Source organism: Phyllobates terribilis, unplaced genomic scaffold, assembly GCF_046119375.1.
Source record: "Phyllobates terribilis strain yellow unplaced genomic scaffold, ASM4611937v1 Scaffold_2__4_contigs__length_985480577, whole genome shotgun sequence".
In the NCBI taxonomy this organism is placed as follows: domain Eukaryota; kingdom Metazoa; phylum Chordata; class Amphibia; order Anura; family Dendrobatidae; genus Phyllobates; species Phyllobates terribilis.
In genome coordinates, this window is record NW_027362762.1 from 299,545,381 (window position 1) to 299,569,455 (window position 24,075).

The 24,075-nt window shown below is 42.9% G+C and overlaps 1 protein-coding gene across 1 annotated transcript in view; it reads right to left on the bottom strand.

The window, feature by feature from the left end:
* TM9SF2 (transmembrane 9 superfamily member 2) overlaps positions 1–14,485 on the bottom strand; it is a 32,163-nt gene extending 17,678 nt beyond the window's left edge. Inside the window, exons 1-5 of the mRNA XM_073664216.1 lie at positions 14,248–14,485; positions 6,118–6,185; positions 3,210–3,303; positions 2,097–2,224; positions 68–197 (exon numbers count right to left, since the gene is read on the bottom strand). Coding sequence (XP_073520317.1) covers positions 68–197; positions 2,097–2,224; positions 3,210–3,303; positions 6,118–6,185; positions 14,248–14,373 — 546 coding nt within the window. The 5' untranslated portion in view covers positions 14,374–14,485. The remainder of the gene's footprint in view (positions 1–67; positions 198–2,096; positions 2,225–3,209; positions 3,304–6,117; positions 6,186–14,247) is intronic.
* Between the last annotated feature and the right edge of the window lie 9,590 nt (positions 14,486–24,075).

Genomic DNA, 24,075 nt, shown 5'->3' on the forward strand with positions numbered 1-24,075 from the left:
TTAGAATTGTCGGTCCAGGAGAAATTCATATTGTGACGTGCAGACCCGCTGCATTGGAAATGCTTACATTTATCACGCAAGCGTCCTTAGGATGACCATCCTCTGTTATGTAGCAACCAATAGGAAATCCAGGATTGCAAAATTTCTTTTTATCCTCTACCTCATAACACCACGTCACTGGCATGTTGTCAACAATCCTGAAATGGATAAATATAGAAAAGTAATGAATAATTCAATATTTGTGAGGTCCATGGCTTATGGACCCTTTTAATTCAATTTTTGGGAAGCAATTTTTTTGTGGTGTTCACCATGTGGTTTAAATAAGGTCTTATTTTAAAAAGAATTTACAAGATGAGAAACTGTCCTAATTTTTTTTTTTAATAGAAAAAAACTTTAAAAATTATTCCCAATCAATATGAAAAGGGATAAGATGCTGAACACTGTGGGATCCAATGGCTCTGCAATCCCACTGAACGGAGCAGAGGTGCACATGATCGACCTCTATTCATGGTCCATGGATTTGCAGAAACCCGTCCAGGATCCAAGCAACCAGCAGATTACCTATAGACAGTTGTTCCTGTAAACCCAAGGTAATGGGGTTGTCCAAGCTTGGGGCTCAAGTCTGCAGTTACGCCCTATGACTGCAGACTTGTGAATCCTCACAGTGTGTACTGTCAAAATTCTCCAGTGTCTGCAGCGGGTGGTCATTTGACCGCAAGTATGTGATTTGCATACTCCGGAGTCAGAGAGTGACTGCAGACTTGCCAATTCTCACAGCACGCAGTATGTGACTGCAGACTTGCCAATTCTCACAGCACGCAGTATGTGACTGCAGACTTGCCAATTCTCACAGCACGCAGTATGTGACTGCAGACTTGCCAATTCTCACAGCACGCAGTATGTGACTGCAGACTTGCCAATTCTCACAGCACGCAGTATGTGACTGCAGACTTGCCAATTCTCACAGCACGCAGTATGTGACTGCAGACTTGCCAATTCTCACAGCACGCAGTATGTGACTGCAGACTTGCCAATTCTCACAGCACGCAGTATGTGACTGCAGACTTGCCAATTCTCACAGCACGCAGTATGTGACTGCAGACTTGCCAATTCTCACAGCACGCAGTATGTGACTGCAGACTTGCCAATTCTCACAGCACGCAGTATGTGACTGCAGACTTGAGCCCCAAGGTCTTTATCTAAAGTCATGCTGGAACATTAAAAGTAAAATACCTTTTAATAAAACATATGCTTGTGTAAATCAGAACTTTAAGAAGGGAGAAAATAAAAGTTAGATCTCCGCCATGCACCACTCCACTTCTGACGTCTGAGAAGAGATGCAGCACTGAACAGTCACGGTTGTAATCTGCGTCTCTGCAGCCTCCATACCAACTGATCTTTGATTGTGGGCATAATTACAACTCAGATACTGAGCACAGAGATGACATCTGTGCTACAACCCCACTCAAATGACTGGAATAGAGTGGTACGCAGTCAGGGGGTCTAATACTGCAATAGCACTTTATTGCAGTATATTGCCAATGATCCATTATTAAGCCCTGTTAATAGCTGGTGCGAACCCTAGCAGAGACAGGTAGGTGTCGGCTATAAATTACAGCCAGCATCCATGTATGGAGTGTGCTCAATTTCTGAGCCCAATGCGTATACATGCAACCACGTGACAAAATTAAGTCACATATCAGGAAGGGATTGCCTGACATCAACAAACTGTTGATTCTGCTAAGGTTAGTGGCCTTAGGCTACACAGTGAGTATATATATATATAATTTTCAGTCATTCAAATGATCTTTATGAGAAAAGCACTTTTAAGGAAATCAGCATGTAGTAAAAACAATAACGGACAAAGATACCGGATACAAACAAGAGAGACCCCCTTGCTATTTTAGTCCAAAATTAAAGGGAACCTGCTGTATCAGCATCAGTGCTTTTAATGTGGTGTCTGGGCACCTTTTTAACACTATTAACCCTATATATGCAGATTAATAATGTTATCCAACATGACTGCTTCTCTTTAGGGGTCTTTCTGAGGTGTCCAAAAAGAGAAGCAATCAGAGACCCTGGTAGACCGCACTCACCAGTGGTGCTGATAGTTCAGCAGCATGCTCTTCTTTAAGAATTCCAACTTCTGCTTACTCAGAGCATCTGTAGTTACGTAGGATTTGGAACAAACATCCTCACATTTCTTTTCTTCCTTAAATTTAAACTACATAAAAAACAAAATAATATTTTAAAATTTGTATTAAACAGTTTATCCAGTGTTGTGTGTCCAGAAGCACATCTCTCCATTGCTTCCAGGCTACCTGCTCGCTGTGGTACTGATTAACAGCTCGGACCAGCAGCAGTGTCGCACCAGTGGCTCTCCCATGCTGTAAGAAAAGGCAGCTTTGCCAGTGCAGCATCAGAGTGAAGGGGGCACTGAAGTGGTCCGGATACAGCCATCTGGCCAGCATCAGAGCAGCACTTCCAAGTCATATAGCAAAGAGCTTGTAAGCACTGCACTTCTATCCTAGTACACTAGCCATTGGTAGACTGCAGAGGTGGCCAGTAACCTTGGCAAAGTGTAGTAAGCTATACAAGTGAAAAGCCATCTGTTCTTGAGTATGGAAACAATGAATAAGACATAAATTAAAAACGTTGTTTGTTTTCACCATATATGTATGGTTGTCCTGAGGAAGGAGTCCGTGGACTCTGAAACGTGTTGACAATAAACCTACAATTCTATTACCAATATTTGTGGTGTGTGTATTCCGGAAGGCACAGAAATACTTTCTAACCTGCTATTTAAATTTCCTCAATAGGGCTCACTAAAGCTCCAAAATCAACAAAATCAAACCTGCAGCCTACATGTTCAACATTAAAACTTAGGCAATTAGGTTATTTTCTGCTGACGCATTCCCTTTAAAGCATACTGTCTGTACTTTTGTTAGAGGGGTGTGCCCGCAGGATAGCTACAGAGACGGGGGAGGGGTAGTGTAAACTGTCAGGCTCAGACAGCTCTATCATGCAAAGGGGGAGCACTGACGATAAGACTGCACATAGGTACAATAGATGAAGATCTAAGAGCAGTACAAAGTTTAATTTTCACTGTATGCTCAAGCTACAATTTCATAGGCTCCAATAAATGAGCACACTGCATAATCCACATAGAAGCCATGATTTATTTTCACGGAAATACAATCTACACCAACCTTGTATGGAGACGGCTCAATTCTTTCACCAAACAACACTTGGCCCAGATTTTCAGATGGCCTTTTTTCTTTCTCAACTTGACAAAAATCAAACCTTAAAAATAAAATTGTAACAAATGTTACTATTACACAGCAGGTAGACAAAATGGGTTTATTTATTTTTTTAATTAGAGTAAAAAAAAAAAAATACAATTAGACAAACCCACAAGACAGTTTCCAATAATCAAACCACAAGTTCAGGACATAATCCCCATTTAGTGAGGGGTCCCTGAAGTTGATCTTAGGGAGGGTTGCGGCTCTAATTCCCCATCTACGACTGTAAACTCAGCGGGAAGCCAACAGCAAACATTGTTAACTCTGCAGTGCCAGACAGAATAAATGTTATATAATGACATAATGTCTGTCATACAGCCATATCAGATCTCTTGCTTTTTACCAAGAAGGGGCAACAAACCGAAACATGAGTCAGCAAATAAAGATTCTAGTTTGGCATTTATCCAAAGTCATATATAGCAAGGCTCATTAAAAGGGTCGATATTGACTTAGGCTGTGTGCCCACGATGCGTTTTTTAAGCGTTTCCGCAGCGGCAAAAACGCTTAAAAAACGCTTGGTAGAAGGCCTGCCATGTTCCCCAATGATAATCCGCATGTGCTGTGCACATGCTGTGGAAATTTCCGCTGCAGATTATCATTGCGGAAAAAAAACGCAGCACTACCAGTTATTTTGCGGAAGCGCGGCGTTTACGCCACCATTGACTTGCATTGGAACGCATCACTACATATGTACATGCGGAATCCAAACGTTTCAATGTGCGGATGGTACCCAGGTGTGGAGGACAGGAGACTCTCCTCCGGACCCAGGTACCATAGAACCTGTAAAAAAAAGAATAAAATAAAAAATAAATGTTATATTTACCTTCTGATGGCCCACGGTGTGCTCCTCCTCTCATGCCGGCAGATCGCGGTGGACTGAAGGACCTGCGCTGACGTCAGTCATGTGACGGCAGGTCCTTCAGTGTAGTGTACCACGAGCTGTCGGCAAGCCAGGACGGAGCGAATAAAGACTCTGGGGGTCATCAGAAGGTAAGTATTTATTTACTTTTTACCATTCTTTACGGTCGCACTATATAAATCCATGCCAGTTGCATGGATTTATATAGTGTGACCAAGTTGACAAGCACTTTCCAAGTGATGCTAAAAATCGCTTGGAAGGTGCTTGTCAACCCGCATGCGGAAATGCATGTGAAGAACGCTTCAAATCCGCATGTCCCTGGCAGGAAAACGCATGTACAATCCGCATGCGTTTTTTCTGCCAGGGAGGTGTAGAAACGCTCAGGAAAAAATCCTGAGAATTTCTGCATCGTGGGCACATAGCCTTAGGATTGCTACTTCAAATAGGTGGCGCTAGAGTTCAAGTCCTTTTCCTCTTTGAAGAGGCAATTTGCATATATATCCGGCAATGTTTTATTAACAGGACATTTAAATAATAGACCAGCCAGGAACAAATTGTCAATTAAACCACATGGCCACCCTTTCAAAAATATCAAAAACAGTAAAGGTGAAAAGTAAACTCCTAATAATATTAAACCTATAAAAGTCACACAGACTGGAGTAGAATATCCACAAGATTAAAAGATATAATATTGTATTTGAATAATTACAAGTAAAAACAAATATTATGGAAAAAAAAAAAAAGTTGCCACTAGAAGATCAGAAAATATTTGAGCCATTGCAAACATGGCTAACTCATTACTGGGTATATAGCAAAATATATGTGATTATAATGAACAGGTAGCAGGAGGTGGTTCAATCCACAGTAAGAATAAATCTAACAAAATAGTGAAGACCCATAAAAGCCACCTCACTATTTGTCCAAGTTTCAGCTGAATAAGCACCAGATTAGGTATATAGCAAGTAGCTAGACGAGGAGTGGAACATACACAGACGTAATACATCATATACAGGTCTCACAAAATTAGAAAATCATGAAAAAGTTAATTTATTTCAGTTCTTCATTACCATTACAAGTGACATTTATATTATATAGAGTCATTACAAGAAGAGTGATATATTTCAAGTGTTTATTTCTGTTAATTATGATGACTATGGCTTACATAATCACTTGAAATAGATCACTCTGTTTGTAATGACTCTATATAATATAGGAGTTTCACTTTTTGTATTGAAGAACGGAAATAAATCAACTTTTTGATATTCTAATTTTGTGAGATGCACCTGTAGAATGCCTAGCCATGATAAAGTGCCATTGCAAGGTCCAGGGTAGATCTCCAACACACGTTTCGAGTATGCTTTTTCAAGGGGTGTGAAAGCATATGCGAAACGTGCTTTGGGGATCTTCCTTGGACCTTGCACTGGCACATTATCATGGGTAGGCTGTCTATATGATGTATTACGTCTGAGTATGTAGGACTCCTTGTCTAGCTACCATGCTATATACCTAATCTGGTGCTTATTCAGCTGAAACTTGGACAAATAGTGAACACCCATAAAAGCCACCTCACTATTGGAATTTTCTTAGATTTATTCTTACTATAGATTGACTGACCTCCCGCTAAAGCTTAAGATTGTCCATTATAATCATATATATTTTGCTATATACCCAATAATGAGTTAGCCATGTTTGCAATGGCTCAGATATTTTCTGAACTTTTTTTTTTTCTTCTTGGATATATATCATCTGTTTTTCATTGTAATTGTATATTTTAATCTTGTGGATATTGTACTCCAGTCTGGGTGACTTTTATAGGTTGAATACCTTTAAAGTGCACTTTTAATATTGGGGTGACTGGAACATTTTTCACCTTCCCACAGCAGAGGCCCCAAGGATGTTAAATGGAGTGGCCCTGCATATTGATGACCAACACTTTATTAACATGGATAAACTTACGCAGCATATTCATAAGGGAGCACAGATTCTACGGAGTCAAGTCGGTTCACAAACAGCTCAATGTCAGACTGGAAGAAATGGAAAGCTGCAATTAGTATTTAAAAGAAGCACTGGTACCAGACTTCATGCATATCTTGTGTGATGGCAATGCCAAGGTGGCACCACTGTAATGTTTTATGTATGGGTGTATTACCCTAGTCAGAACGTCCACCACACTAATATCTCTCAGGGCAGCTGCTGCCATTTTCAGTGCTCAATAAAGATGAAATGCGCACAGTACACTGTAACCCTATACAATTTAGATGCTCTATAAAAACATTGGCACTTACATGTGACAAGGTGCAGACAGTAGAACATATTCACTGTATAATCCCAGATTCCATTTATTGGTATACTGTCCATAGGATCAGTGGTATATGCATCCAATACAAATTACATGGTGTATAGCAGCCCGTCAAACCTTACAGATTTCGGGCTCCACCCCTTTCTCATGCGTCCAATCGTAATCCGGCTCCGCCCCACCAGCCTAACAGACCTGCTGCAGCTTGTGCTGAGTTACATGAGATTCCAGCAGCAAGAGGGACACTGAGGAGCTGTCAAACTAGATGGGCAGAGATGGAGTTTAGCTCATGAAGGCCATAGGATTCAGGAGCACCTTCACTGTCTTTCTAGCCTTTCAAAAAGGAATAGAAGGTGGTAAATGAATGGTAACCCATGTATAATTTAAAAAAAACAACACACCCTAGGGTACTTAGTTAGCATTTTTGACTAAAAAAAAAAAAAGCCACCCCCAACTCTACCAACTCTCCTTATGTGCCAGCAGGCCTCAAAATAGACAAGGGGCAGAGCAGGACCTGGGCCTGATTGTGTTAACACCGCCTGTGGAAAGTGGAGGTGGAGGAGATAAAGGTGCACAGGTCAAGAGGAAGGGGGGGGGCACACCCCAAATGTACTGAACACAAGAGACTAAAGCAAAACCAAAACAAAGGCCAGAACACCTGTTGGTATAAGTGTAATATGCAGGTGTATGCTGTGGCCATTAAACATGGTTTTTTATGTGATACTATTTACTAACCGCAGTGAGCCCAAGCATTATGGTTATTTTTCTAGATGATACTTGTCCATTAATGGCCACAGAACATATCTGCACCTGCATATTGGCCTTAGGCTATGTGCCCACATAGTGCTCTTGTAGGGTTTTTGCGGGGTTTTTTTATGGCCGTGAAAACGCTTGTAAAACCGTCTGCCATGCAAAGCAGTGTGAATTCGGATGTGCTGTGCACATGATGAGCTAATTTGCGCGCCAAATTCGCATTGCGTTGCAAAACGCAGCATGACCATTTCTACTGTGATTACGCCGCAAATTTGCTGCCATTGAGGAACATTGAAACGAAGCAAACCCGCAGGTATATGTGGATTTGCTGGGTTTCAATTAAATTCAATGGCCGCGAATTTGCGGCGTAATCGCGGTGCATGTGGTATCCAGGATGAAGAGGAGACTACATACCTTCATACCGGGAACCACGCCGTGAAAAAAAAATAAAAAGTTAAAAATAAAACAAACCTGTATACTCACCTCTCCTGTCTGCTCCCGGCGGCGTCCTCTCTTTTCGGCGTCCCGCGGTGTACTGTCAGGACCTGCGGTGACGTCATTTAGTCAGCTGATGGTCGCGTGACCATCAACTGACTAAATGACATCACCGCAGGTCCTGCAAGTACACCGCGGGACGCCGAGGAGAGAGGATCGCCGCCGGGAGCAGACTGGAGAGGTGAGTATACAGGTTTGGTTTTTTTTGGGTTTTGTTTTTTTTTTTTTTTTTACTATAGATGCAGCATTTAAAGCATCTAAGTTGGTCACACAATATAAATCCATGCCAGTTGCATGAATTTATATTGTGTGACCAACTTGTCAAGCATTTTTCCAAGTGATGATCAAAATCGCTTGGAAAAACGCATGAAAAAAAAAACAAAAAGCATGCTTTTTTTCTGCCAGAGAGAGGCAAAACGCTCTGCATCAAATCTGCTACGTGGGCACATAGCCTTATACTGACAGGTGTGCTGGCCCTGGTCTTTGCTTCTGCTTCTTGTGCACATTACATTTGGGTGGAGGTAGCCCCCTTGGCCTGTGCACCTGTATCTGCTCCGCTTTCCACAGGCCGGTGTTAACACTGTCAGACCCAGGTCCTGCTCTGCCCCCATCTATTTTGAGGCCTGTTGGCACATAGTAAGATGAATAATGGAGTTAGGAACCACCTTAATTAGGTACACCTCGTCAAAGGCTAACATTTTTTTTTTTTTTTTTTTTATGTATAAAATAAAAAGCATAAAGCACTGTTTTATTCGTTATACGTGTTACTATTTCCATACTGTGATGTACCTTCGCATTATATTTTTATTCTAGGCTTTATTTCAATTGCATAAAAAGATTATGCCGTTATAAAAACGTGATTATGTTTGATGTACAATATACTGTATGCACTAAAACCAGCTCCTCTCTGAAGAGATCATGACTTGATAACAATAGAAGTCACTGTCATAAGCCAGGAAGCACCATTCTTTACTCACATGACACCAAGATAAGGGCGCCGACATGATGAAATATCCTGTGACCTCTACAGATTTCTCACCAACTACTAATATCGGAAACATCTGATAATGACTAGATCACCTTGTTTCATTTATTAAATTAGAAATCAATACACATATGACTCATTGTGGGTTTTCTCCCCGCTTTTAATTTAGATTCGACAAGTATTTTGCATAAGTAATTCTAAGGCAAAGAAGTAGTGTGTAACGTCTTTCCACAAAACACTTCTAGCATTTAAGCAGTTTTCAATGTGCTTTTGCTTTTACAAGTATTTTACCAGTAAAAAGAACAACTGCATCAAAAACGCAAAATTATTAGTATATAGCTAGGAAATGCCATCTCTATGTTCAGTGGGGAACAGAGCTATACAGAGGAATAATGCTCCACCAGAGCTATAGCCACAAGGTTTGTGCTTGCATCGATCAAAAAGTGAAGGCATATCCTAGCATTATGCCATATTTTTTTAAAAAAGCGAAATATATATATATTTTTTAAAGAGTCTTAAAGAAACAGCACTACACCAGACAGGCCATTGCTTCCCCCTGCAAAATAGGTGGACTACCAGGGAAGAAACATTATCAAACAGCTTCTCTCTGATGAGAGTGAAAATCTGCATAGACACATAGCGAGGAGAGTTACTAGAGTAGGGACTATCCTGATTGGGTTCACCTTGTCGTGGTGGAATGGCTTTTATGATCAAAAATAAAGTCTCGTACCCGATATTTTTTCATGTGTTACCATTTACTTACTGTAGGCTTTCTATACATTGCTTTTATTCTAGGTTATATTTGCATATCTTTTCAATCTCATCCTCAGCCACAGAAAAACTTTGAAAAAAAACAAATGGTAAATTAACCAGCACTGTAGATTTAACACACAGAGGGGTTTTTGGCATTGCAGAAAAAAGCCATAAGCACACATGCTTAGTGCGTCTCCTATAGTTCAGCATTGACTACATGTACCACTGTGTAACAAGTGGTCTAGATCATGTCACTGGTACCATGAGTCAGTATACAGCACTCTGACTTACCAGGTGGGGGAAAAGATACTGCACATATACAACAAGGAGGATTTGTCACCGACATTAACCGGGTGCCCTACTTAAAGGAAATCTGACGGCAGGTTTTTGTTGCGAGTGCAGCATGGCATAGGGACAGAGACCCTGGTTCCAGTGATTTGTCACTTACTAGACTGTTTGTTGTAGGTTGAATAAAATCAGAATTCTACCATCAGATCACTAGAGGGCTAGTTGTCTTGTGCCATGTAACCCTCGTCCCTAATGCACTGTGTAACCCCACCAGTGATTGCCAGTTTACTGCCTACGCACAGTATACGCAGAAAGGGGTGTAGGTGGGTTTATATAGGGCTCAACATTTAGACAACTGCTATATCTGCAGCATAGAAAATGGTGATTTGAATAAAATGACAGGAAACAGCCCCATAAGGCTATGTGTCCACGATGCAGAAATGCTGCATATTTTTAACGCTTTTCCAAGCGATTTTAGCATCACTTGGAAAAGTGCTTGACAACTTGTTCACACTATATAAATACATGCAACCGGCATGGATTTATAGTAGTGTGACCAAGTTAGTTTAAAAAAAAAAAAAAGAAGAAGAATGACATCATTGAGTCATGTGTCAGGTCACATGACTCAATGACGTCATGGCAGGTCCTTCACAACACCGCGACCCATACAACAGACCAGACGGAGGGGAGAAAACACTGGGAGGACATCAGAAGGTAAGTATAATCTTTATTTTTTATTTTAAATTCTTTTTTTTTACAGGTTCTATGGTACCCAGGTCTTGTTGAGAGTCTCCTCTCCTCCAGACCTGGGTACCATCCGCACATTGAACCGTGTGATATCCACTTGTGCAGACGCAGTGATGCGGATGTCACGCGGTCCAATGCAAGTCAATGACGGCGATTACGCTGCGTGTCCGCAAAATTAATGGACATGCTGCGGATTTTTCCGCAATCATAATCAGCAGTGGAAATTTCCGCAGCTTGTGCACAGCACATGCGGATTATCATTGGGGAACATGGGGCACGTATTACCAAGCGTTTTTTAAGCGTTTTCGCTGTGGAAATTCCGCGGCAAAAACGCATAGTGGGCACGCAGCCTAAGTGACACATCGGTGGAATCAAGGTCTCTGCCCCTACATCATGCTTCTCTTAAATTACATAGCAAAAATGTACTGAATGATTCATTTTAAAAACAAGTAAGTGACGCGCCCCTGGGCCTGTGTCGCGCTGCGTTGCGCACGCGGGAGCTTACCCGGAGCCGGATCTGTTGAGGGTTGTAGTCTCGTGGCGGTGATCCGGTCCGTGCCCAGGGAGTCAGACTAAGTGGCGCTGTTTTAGCGGTAGATGTTGGACGACTACGCCACCCGTTGAGTGCAGCCAGGGAGCTGCTGCTGCAGGGTAGACCGCTGAGGCCGGTGGTAGGATTGTGCAGCGTGATAGTATAACCCCCAACGGGAGGGGTATGGCCTCAGGGCAGCCGACGTGGATGATGGGGGTAGCAGGAACCACTCGGAGACGGTACTGTGTAGTTCAGGGTCTTTACTGGTGACAAAGATAGACCCTCCCGGAGTACTGGCTAGCGATTGGGGCCTGGTCAGTCCTTGAGCAGATGGGATCTCCCCTGGCCAGGCGGAGTTGTAGGCCTCCCAAACTAACGATACTCTTCTGGCTACCTTGCTAGAGGCGGGTATAAGTAGCCCACGTCCCTGAGTGTACCGTGTGGTGCTCACCCGTATGGCCGGTGACTCGGGGCCTTCGGGTTTCTGGGCCAGAGGACCTGCAATCCCCTGCCGGTCGGTTTCTGCTGCTGGATAGGAGTTAGTCCCCACAGCCTCGGACTCCGGGTCCGGTGATAACTTCTCAGTCAGGGTGAGCTCTGCAGCTGCCAGCCCCTGACTCCTTGTAACACTGCTCCCACAGAGCTCCTGTTGTTTCTTCCTATATTTGCTTCTTTTCTCTGCTTCTTTACTCACTCACCCTGCCTCAGCCCTAGGTTTATATAAGGGAAGTTCTTCCCCTCCCAGGACTGGGCAGGAGGTGTGGCATGCATAGGATCCCTGACCAAGAGACCTCCCACCTGCTCTCAGACATAACATTGCTGTTACTGTGGAAAACCAGACCCCTGGGGTGCCACATAAGCACCCCCTCTCAAATATAGCAAAAAAAATACAACATCTGATTATTCACCATTAGTTTCCAGTGCCCACTTCATGGTCACAACCTGATTTATACTACACGCTTTACAACAGAATTATATTAATGGACAAAAAAAAAGTCAGGCCAGAAACAGGATGTATGTGAAATCGCTGTTGCCGTTCTTGCTCCATTATCCTGATATAACACACTGATCATGGACTACAATAAAGGTGAAATTTTACACTTGGTGAGAGACACTTCTTGCATCATTTCCATGCAATATGATATACACATCTCACTTCCTCCATAAAATAGTATTGAAGTATTGTGCTATTTGGCTTATAGCAGCTAAGAAGGAATACATGTACACAGGAGACGAGAGCTCCCACCGGCCCTCTTAGGTGACTGACATGCTGTGTGTATACCTGCAGATGTACCATGAGGGGAATCGAGGGAGCGCCCACCGGGTGAACATACTGGGATCAGAACTATGAGCCTGGGGTCTTCACGCCTCCACCTTCTCATCGGGGATGGATGTACCTGCATGTATACACCCAGCACGTCAGTCACCCGTGAGAGGGATGGAGGAAGCACCCACCTCAAGAATACACCGGATCCCGAGTTCAGAGTGCTGTATCCTTCTACAGCTGCTATTAATCAAATGGCACAATGGGACTTCCTGACATTTTGGATAACAGGTCAGCAGACCTGTCTGCACAATGTGAATATGATTCTATGAATATGTACATTACAAAAAAACAGAAAAGACACTCAATCAAATCAGACAGTTTGGCGCTTGTTAAACCGGTACACGGTGACATGTCAGTAACAGGTTTGTCAGGTTTAATAGCTGGGAGAGGTCACTACACAATGAGGCATCACAACAGCCAATGGGTGCGAACAGCACAGAGTAAGGGCCATTATAGAAAATGTAGATAGTCATGTACTGATCATTATTTTACCTCAGTGGTAGCAGTGACTGAACAAAGCTTTTTCTGGTGATCTTGATTCTGAAGAGTCATTTCTATTGGGCACTACACTATAGAGCTGCAGAATTATAAATACAGCTCTGGACTACAAGAGCAAGTCTACACGTGATGATTGATCACGTGAACATAGCGTACAGGCAGTCCTGGCCCATTGGCGAACAAGCTTTTGTAAGGCCCCATTCACACATTAAGTATTTGACATTAGTATTTGCAGACCAAAACCAGGAGTGGGTGATAATACAGAATTGGTGACTTGTTTCTATTATACTTTTTCTCTGATTGTTCCTCACCTGGTTTTGGCTTATAAATGCTGATGTGAAATACTGACCAAATACTGAATGTGTGACCGTAGCCTAAGGACACTTGTTCCCAACTATCAGCCAGTATATCCAGGCCAGCAAATCGCTGATTCCTTGGGTGCAGTGATTTATATACCAGCATAAAAACATATATCATTATTGACAGATGTGCTGCTAATAAGATGATACTCTGTGCACACAGGACAACCGTATTCTCTGCGCAGATCACTGTATTAACAGGGCAGTAAATGATCACCAGATATACCTGATCGGGGGTCTTGTTACTGCCTGGATCAGCTTGTGTAAAAGGGACAGAACTCATTTCCAGATAAGCCTTTATGTATCTGGTATTGATACACTGATTATATAAGGGGTCTTTACACGGCAGTATCCATTGTCCATCTGTAACGTGCTGGGACAGCTCGCATGGAGGACGCCTCACCTCTCTTGGGTGCAATACATCTTTTCTTCTTCTGCTCCGCACAATTGCATTTGCTACTACTTACTATATATATTGTAACATGATAACCTACTGGTGCGGTGATATGCCTGGTGTGCGGCATCCATCACAGGTATACACCTGGCAGATGCCATCTCCTCCATACGTGGACATCAGTCATTTATTGCTCTTTCTTGTATAGCACCATCAAATACTACAGAGCAACACAGAAATCATCGCTGTCCCCATTGGGGCTCAGAAAATAAATTCCCCTTCAGTTTGTGTAAGGGAGGAGATTGGAGAACCCGGAGGAAACCCCCAAAACACGGGGAGAACATACAGACGCCTTACAGGTGGTGTCCTGGTGGGATCTGAGCCCAGGACACCCATGTATGAGGTGGGCTCGGCCAGGGGACCAGTGGCCAGGAGACATTTCCTCCACCCCGGACACTGCAGGGGATATGTAGGAATACATGGCGGCCATTCCTGGGCAGTTCTCTCATTAATGGGGTCTCACATAGGGGTGATCCCCCGATACATGAGAACACACACCCTGCACCCTGGAGATTGATGACCCCACAGGCAGACAGTGCACACAGTGAGGTCCAAGCCCCTGCACCGCCGGGGTCACATGACAGGGAGGCCCCGCTCACCTTGCATTCCGCCGTCTCCTTCCCCTGCTCACAGAAGCTGACAGGAGCCAGGCCCGGCAGGTAGAAGGCGGCCCCGGGCCTGGGGATGGCCGCCAGCAGGAGCAGCAGCAGTGCGGAGCTCGCCATCACTGAGGGTCACGGTACAATCGCTTCCTGCTCCTCAGACACGTCACCCGCTCTGACGTCAGCTGCACTACTGCCGCCTGCACAGCCGTCTCCGCCTTCACTTCCGGGTCTGCTGTCACGTGACCTCGCCTGGACGCTGCAGTGACGGGGTATAGGAGGGTTTCTATGGAAACGAAGCTGCGCCCCTGGGTCGTGAATGTCCCCTTAGGCGATGTTCACACGGGTTGTGTTTTGCTGCGTATTTTCCAGGTTTTTATGCACATTTTCAGCTGCATCTAGCAGTACCAGCAAAATCTATGAGAAACCAGAATTCTCTGTTCACACATGTTGCTTTTTGTTTGCTGCGTATTTTCTGCCTTGCTTGGGTATTTGGAAACTAGAGCATGGCACTTCTTTCACCGTTTTTGCAGCAGAACACACACCTGCGTTTTTGCTGCGTTTTTTCACCCATAGGAAGTAATGGGTGGTCAAAAAAATGCAGGAAAAAACACAACAAAACCTTAGTTTTTAACGCAGCTGTTTTCCTGCCAGAGAAAAGTTAGCAGCAGATTTGCTGCAGAAAAAAACACGTGTATGAACACAGCCTTACACCTGACACAGCGTGCTCTGTACATGGCACGTAGGTTGTCAGTGGGATGGGCAGCTGTGACAGGACTTCCATATAGCACCCCTGCAGGGCCGGAAGGGGATGTAGAGGGGTCTCCACTGTTACTTTCTGATGGAAAAAGACCTCAACAGATGTCAAGATGGTGCAGGCCATTGAGCAAATGTGGCATTTTCCTCACAATGTTGGCACCGTACACTTGGTGGTTGTAGAATACCCACTCTGAGTGGTCCGGGAACACCCTCCTGCAGCGCTCAGTCCCACAACACTATATCAATGCCCACTCACCCTGACACTTCCTCCTGTAAGCTGGCACCACAGTGACGAAGGTTATGGAAGTGCCAGCACATGCGCCAGGGCTAATAGGAGCACGCGGAGGTGGCCACCATAACAGCACATAGCTGTAATACAGGGGTTCTCCACTTTCTGGCCAAATTTCTAGAAAGCCACAAATTACTGCAAATGGATCCACGGTGTGACTTCTCCAGAGAGGTGAAAGGGTTAAAGGACGGGCCGATGATATTGGTAGTGTATACTTAGGATACTGATGGCCTATGCTAGGGGTTAGCATTAGCCCGGACAACGACTTACAATATTGTGAAGAGTGATTATTGTGAAGGGTGATTATGGACTAACATGTAGAAACCTGGAGGTCTTGGGTAATTCTGGGAATAACATTGGAAATCAACAATGAAGCCACTGGAAAATGTCTTCAAAACGAGGAACATTTCACTGGCGACCAAGACACGGCTCGTACATAGTCTGGTCTTTTCTGTGGTAACATAAGTATGCGAAACCTGGAAGATAAAGAAACAAGACAGAAGAAGAATCGACGCCTTTGAAATGTGGTGCTGGAGAAGTATCAATACCATGGATGGCAAGAAGAACAAATCAAGCCAGACATGTCACTCGAAGCAAGGATCACCAAGCTACGACTTGCCTACTTTGGTCACATCATATGAAGAGCGCAATCACTGGAGAAGGACATCATGGTCAGAAGAAGAACAGAAGGAACAAGGCGAAGAGGAAGACAAGCAACCCGATGGCTTGATATTATTAAGATATTGGCGGAGAAGAACCTGGTGGACTAATCTAGGCTTTTGCAAGATCGATCTTCCTAGAGAGCGTTCATCCATCAAGTCGCCATGGCTCAATATCGAGCTGAAGGCCATTAAATAATAATAATTCCTTGTTTAGGACAGATTAGTTGCATACTGCCTCTTATATTTATCTGGGGTTTGTAAAAATGTATAAATGTCACATCCTGATCCAGAAGTGTGGGGTTATTTTATTACCCACGGAAATAAGTCACTGTCTCCTGTGAACATAACTTGTATGAATAACGTTGTAGTTAAGGGACATATAGCTAAGCATTGGTTTTATAATTAGTTTTAGTGAAGGATAACAAAGGAACGTACAAATATACAAACAGATTTTCAACGGAATCCAGGAATGTGAAACAGCTGTGCATATGTTGTGTCTTATGTCATGTCTTTTAATCGCTTCAGAGTTTGGTATAGAGTGAACGCCGCAGTTGGTGGAGCAGCCGAAAGAATGATAGCAAAGCCCCCATCTGAAGCGGCTTTGTTTGGGAATATTCGGTGCCTGCGTCGGCATCTAAATAGCACCACGAGTACATACCCTAAGGTGGCATATAGGATACCAACAGTAATAACAATAATACAACTTATTGTGACAAAGATACACATGTCTAGATCAGTCAAAGTAAAGCCATGACTCAAGGTTCACAGTAAAGAAAACTATAACAATACATGCATATTTTAATTAGATCAGAGAATGTAAGAACTGAACTGATTAGGCCAAATTAAGAGAGAAGCAGTAATAATGTGTATATGACTAACCCAGTCGTCTCATGGATGGAGCCTGCAAATTCAAAAGTCGAGGGCAAAGTATTAAAAAAATCTACACCATCGACCAAAAACATGTTGGAATTTCTCAGGACATTTCCTGGAAATGTAAAGCAATCTCTCATAAGAACTAATGGTCATCAGTTCCAGTCAGCACTCAAAATCCGTGGTGCTCGTGTCTAGGGGTGGCATCCCATTGCAAATAACATAAGAAGACTCACTTGGAAGTTTGCAGAACTTGTAGATTAGTGAGTGCCGGTCTTCTTATGTTTTAAGAACTAATGTTGTTAGCGTAGGTGCACACTTTGTATTTGATGCATTTTTGTCTCTTTTTTTCCCGCACAGTTTTTCCACAAAACATTAAAGGGGTTGTGCCACACAAATGGTTTTGTAATTTACAGTTATTAATAATTATGTTCCAAAAAATAACAAGCTTTCATCTGCTGCAGTATGCTTCTTGGAGTTGTTCCATTCCGTCCTCCCTGTGGCCGATCAGCTGTCCGAGCATGCGCAGTTCCTGTCATTGTAAGAGGTCCCCCAACTCCCCACCCCCAGTATGTACAACGTATGCTCCATGCGCTCACACAAGTCTGACAGCGAGTGCAGGGAGCAGATTGCTGAGAAGATCGTTCTGAAATCGTTTTTGTTTCATATGCGAGTGGTCAGAGCTGTGTGAGTGAATGAAGCGTCTGTCTGCAATCACGCTCACACAGCTCTGACTGCGTGCACATGAAGCAGAACAATCTCATCCAGAGGTCAGACCTGTGTGAGCGCAGAGGTAAAAAACTCTGACATGCTTCCCATGCTTCTGAGCAATGTGCTCCCTGCGCTTGCTGTCAGACCTTTGTGAGTGCAGGGGGAAGAATTACTGACACGCTTCCCGTGCTTCTCAGCAATCTGCTCTATGCGATCGCTGTCAGACCTGTGTGAGTGCAGCAAGAGGAATCACTGACACACTTCCCGTGCTTCTCAGCAATCTGCTCTATGCTCTCGCTTTCAGACCTATGTGAGCGCAGGGAGCATACGTTGTGCACACTGGGGGTGAAGAGTTGGGGGGAACTCTTATGATGACAGGAGCTGCGCATGCTCGAACAGCTGATAGACCACTGGGAGGACGGAGTGGAATAACGCCAGGGAGCGTACTTCAGCAGATTAAATCTTGTTATTTTTTGAATGGAGCATAATTTTTAATAACTGTAAATTACAAAAACATTTATACACTGTGTTCCAAATTATTATGCAAATAATATTTTCTCAGATTTTCCAAAATTACCTATATGAATTGCAGTCATTGTAATTTTCCAGTCAAATAACTATTAGAGTACAATTGAAAGCTTTTTGTACAAACTGCCTATGATAACAGTATATTTTTTAAAAAATAAAACACTCAAACTGCACTCAAAATGCATGTTCCAAATTATTATGCACAGCAGAGTTTTCAACCTTTTCATTTTAATAAAGAACAAAAAAATGGTAATTTTTGAAATTATAAGCATTAGCAGGTTATTACAAACTGAAATCAAACAGTTTTCAACTCAAAACTTTATTCTAGGTGATGTAACATTTGCACATAGGACCCCTTGTTCGAAAGGAGCTTCTGAACTCTCTCATTCATTGAATTTGTCAGGTTTTGGATGGTTTCTGCTTCAATTGTTTTGCATGAGGACAGAATACCCTCCCAGAGCTGTTGCTTAGATGTGAACTGCCTCCCGCCATCATAGACACTCCTTTTGATGATGCTCCAGAGGTTCTCAATGGGGTTGAGGTCAAGGGATCATCGGGGCTACACCATAAGTTTGTCCCCTTTTATGCCCATAGCAGCCAGAGATGCAGATGTGTTATGTGCAGCATGAGACGGGGCATTATCATGCATGAAATGATCTCGATGGTCGAGATGGATGGAGTGGAGGATGGCTGGTTGATGGACACCCCATGCAAACACGGCTACGGCGCCAACAAGGAGGAGGTGGAGTAATGTTTTGGGCTGGAATCATGGGGAGAGAGATTGTCGGCCCTTTTAGGATCCCTGACGGGGTAAAGATGAACTCCATAATGTATGTTGAGTTTCTCAAACAGCACTTCCTGCCATGGTTCAAGAAGAAGAACCGTGCATTCCGCAGCAATATCATTTTCATGCATGATAATGCCCCGTCTCATGCTGCACATAACACATCTGCATCTCTGGCTGCTGTGGGCATAAAAGGGGACAAACTTATGGTGTGGCCCACATGCTCCCCTGACCTCAACCCCATTGAGAACCTCTGGAGCATCATCAAAAGGAGTGTCTATGATGGCGGGAGGCAGTTCACATCTAAGCAACAGCTCTGGGAGGGTATTCTGTCCTCATGCAAAACAATTGAAGCAGAAACCATCCAAAACCTGATAAATTCAATGGACGAGAGAGTTCAGAAGCTCCTTTCGAACAAGGGGTCCTATGTGCAAATGTAACATCACCTAGAATAAAGTTTTGAGTTGAAAACTGTTTGATTTCAATTTGTAATAACCTGCTAATGCTTATAATTTCAAAAATGACCATTTTTTTGTTCTTTATTAAAATGAAAAGGTTGAAAACTCTGCTGTGCATAATAATTTGGAACATGCATTTTGAGTGCAGTTTGAGTGTTTTATTTTTTTAAAAATATACTGTTATCATAGGCAGTTTGTACAAAAACCTTTCAATTGTACTCCAATAGTTATTTGACTGGAAAATTACAATGACTGCAATTCATATAGGTAATTTGGGAAAATCTGAGAAAATATTATTTGCATAATAATTTGGAACACAGTGTATTCACCTTTTCTGCATAGTTAAATGTATTCTTTATGGTGGAACAACCCCTTAACCCCTTTACCCCCGAGGGTGGTTTGCACGTTAATGATTCCAAACACTCCCAACGACATATTGATAGGGAATGTAGATTGTGAGACCCAGTGGGGACAGTGCCAATAATGTCTGTAAATTGTCTGAATTGTAAAGAACTGCAGAATATGTTGGCGCTATATAAATAAAAATATTATTATTATTATTATTATTAATGACCGGGCCAATTTTTACAAATCTGACCACTGTCACTTTATGAGGTAATACCTCTGGAACGCTTCAATGGATCCCGCTGATTCTGAGACTGTTTTTTCGTGACATATTGTACTTTATGATAGTGGTAAAATTTCTTCAATATCACTTGCGTTTATTTGTGAAAAAATCGGAAATTTGTCAAAAATGTTGAAAATTTCGCAATTTTCAAAATTTTAATTTTTATGCACTTAAATCAGAGAGATATGTCACACAAAATAGTTAATAAATAACATTTACCCCATATGTGGGGGAAAACCACTGCTTGGGCGCATGGCAGGGTTCGGAAGGGAAGGAGCGCCATTTGACTTTTTGAATATAAAATTTGCTTGAATAATTAGCGGATGTGCCCCTGATGTCCCCACAAGTGACACCATTTTGGAAACTAGACCCCTCAGGGAACTTATCTAGATGTGTGGTGAGCACCCTTAACCCCCAGGTGCTTCACAGAAGTTTACAACATGAAGCCGTGAAAATAAAAAAATCTAACTTTTTCCACAAAAATTATCTTTTAGCCCCAAATTTTTTAGTTTCACAAGGGTAAGAGGAGAAAATGGAACCTAAAACCTGTTGTACAATATCTCCTGATTACAGCAATACCCCATATGTGGGGAAAATACACTGCTTGGGCACACGTCAGGGTTCAGAAGGGAAGGAGCACTGTGTGACTTTTTGAACGCAAAATTGGCTGGAATCTAGAGCGGAAGCCATGTCGCATTTCTGGAGCCCCTGGGGTGCCTAAATAGTGGAAACCCCCCACAATTGACTCCATTTAGGAAACTAGACCCTTCAAGGATTTTATCAAGGGGTATAGTGTACATTTTGAACCCAGAGGTACGACAGAATTTGATAACATTAGGTCATCATATTGAATAAGTTGTCATTAGCCTTGAGTGCAAGTGCTCGCTGCTTGAGTTTGCATCGGGTACTCGGGTATGCACCATGTATCATGGGTGCTCGAGTAACATGCTCAAGTCTCTGCCCCGCATGTTCCACGGTTGTTAGACACCCAAAAAAAAACATGCGGGGATTGCTCGTGCATGGCAGGCGATCCCAGCAACGTTTTTTTTTGGCCGCGAAGCATATGGGGCAGAGACTCGAGTATGTCACTTGAACACCCATGATACTCAGTGCATACATGAGCACCCGATGAAACTCAAGTAGCGAGCACTTGCGCTCAACACTGGTCGCCATATCGTCATCATTTTTTTTTTCTTTACTTTTGAAAAAATCACCAACTCTAACCCCAACCCTAATACAACCCCAACCCTAGCCCAGCCCTAACCCTAGCCCAACCTTAACCCCAACCCTAGCCCCAACCGTAACCCTAGCCCCAACCCTAACCCTACCCTAGCCCAACCCTAACCCTAGCCCCAACCCTGCCCCAACCCTAGCCCAACCCTAAACCCAACCCTAACCCTAGCCCAACCCTAATACAACCCTAACCTTAGCACAGCCCTAACCCTAAACTTTATTTTTTTACACCGTTCCTCGTGTGGTATAAGTGATTAGACAACTTTATTCTTCGGGTCGGTGCGATTACAGTGATACCAGATTCATATCGGGTTTTTATTATTGACAGCTGTCACACACCGAGAGACGCTTTTTTTGCAAAGACTAGTTTTTGCATCACCATATTTTGAGAGCTATAATTTTTCCATATTTTGGCCGACAGAGTCATGTGATCGCTTGTTTTTTGTGGGACAAGTTGACGTTTTTATTGGTACCATTTTCGGGCATGTGACATTTTTTGATCGCTTTCTATTCCGATTTTTGGGAGGCAGAATAAACAAAAATCAGCAATTCCGGAATTGTTTTTATGGGGCTTCTTTATGCCATTCCGTGTGTGGTAAAATATTTACATCCAGGTACCTTATAGGTGACATCTGTGCTAACTGAAGTCGTTCTCCTTTTATTTTCCATTTTCTCCAGGAGCCATGATGAGATTTCATGCCCTGAGTTAGTCGCTCCAGACTTCCCTCTTCTCCGTCTTCAGGAGCACATCCCGACACTGTTCAATGTAAAATAAAAAGTATCATTATACTGACCCATAAATCTAAATACGGTATCTCCTATGCTGCGCCCCTGAATACATAATTGCCCCTCATTGTGCTTCCTGCACAAAATATCCCCAATACTGCCCCTCTCTATAATATCTCCCACATAGCTGCTCTCCATAATATACCCCCTCACAGCCCCTCTGCATAATAAACCCCCCTCTCTGCTCCTCTCCATAATATACCGCCACACTGCCCCTCTCCATGATAATCCCCCCCACACTGCCCTTTCCATAATAAACCCCCACACTGCCCCTCTCCATAATATATCCCCTCACAGCCCCTCACCATAATAAACCCCACACACTGCCCCTGTCCATAATATCATCCCAAACTGCCCCTTTCCATATCTCCCCCACATCCATATCTGCCCCACAATGCCTCTCTGCCTATTGTCCCCACTGCCCCTCGCTATACTATGCCCTGTTTCTCAATCCATCAATTGCCCCATAATGTCATGCATTTACACAATAAAAACTGTTTTCTAGAAAAAACAATTTTTTTGTATCGCTTTATTCTGAGAGCTATAACTTTTTTATTTTTCGGATGATGGAGCTGTATGGCGGCTTGTTTTTGCAGGACAAGATGACGTTTTCAGCGGTACCATTTTTTTTACATTCGTCTTTTTGATCGCGTGTTATTCCATTTTTTGTTTGGCGGTATGATTATAAAGCATTGTTTTTTGCTTCGTTTTTTACCGTGTTCACTAAAGGGGTTAACTAGTGGGACCGTTTTATAGGTCAGGTCGTTCCGGACGCGGCGATACCAAATATGTGTACTTTTATTGGTTAATTATTTTTTTTCATAATAAATATTATGGGTTCAATATATTTTTATTTTTTGGGGATTATTTTTTTCATTTTTTTTTTTTTTATATATTTTTAAAAAAAAATTTCTTTTTTTTTCACTTTTCTTTTTACTCTTACACATTGTCCCACCTTTTGCAGCCTGATCGTCTGCATGGCATAGAGAGCAGCAGCTCCCTATGCTATGCAGCCTGTCTGCGCTGCACACAGGGGAGACATTACTGTGGTCATGCAGTGCGGTGGACGCCGGCAGGAGAAGTGAGTATAGCGATTACCTCCCCACTTGGGTTAATGTGCAGGGAGTGGTGTGGGACTTGCTCCCTGCACATAGCACCGGGTGACAGCTGTGACAATCAGCTCACACCCGGCAGCGATCGCCCTGCACCCCTTGTGTGCGGGCGCCATCGCCGCACGCGTAATAGTACGTAGTTGGTCCATAAGTCGGAGGGCGCAGCTACGTACTATTACTGACCTCGTCGGAAAGGGATTAAGGATTTCCTAGTCCCAGTAAATGAAATTCCTCAAGTCTCATGCACACATTGCTTATTTTTCCTTGCAGATCTGCAGCATGTCAATTCTTTTAGCATTTTTGCAATTTTTTTACCATTTTAATGACTTTGAAAAGATGCATCAAAAATGTGGTAAATATGCATTTTTTTATGCAGCGTTTTTCCTGCCCCGAGTCATGTTTTTGTTGCAGAAATGCCTGCAACAAATACTTAACGTGTGCACATACCCTTAACAAGTCTTATCCAGGTGTGCAGTCTAGGTGATCTCCTATCCATTTTAGGGCTATTGTTTTACAAGCTAGAAACAGTGTTTCCCTAAGGAAAATACGAAGATAGTGGGAATATTCCTCCTCATCGGGAATCCCAAATAAATAAATTAACGGATCTTTAGAAAGTGGACATTCCATTATTATAGATAAAAAATCTACAACCTCAGACCAAACCCAGATATGATGGGGCAAGGCCAAACATCTGCAGGAGACATAAGGCACTTTGCGTTTAGGATCCTGCCCATTTTATGTAGCCTTGCAGGTATGAGGTGACCTTGATGGATATATTATAATTTAATATGTCTGTTTTTCTTGCAGGAGACACAAACAAATCAGATTCCATCAGGTCCTCAGTCAGCTCCTATGTAAGGGAAGGGATCCACTGTTCCTATTTATCTATAACCATAAGATGGGCATTAGTAGGTTTAATTCTAATAAGGTATGAATATATCAATGATATGAGTTCCCTCGGGCCCTCAGAGCGAATAATCCCAATTACAGGATATGTAGAGACTG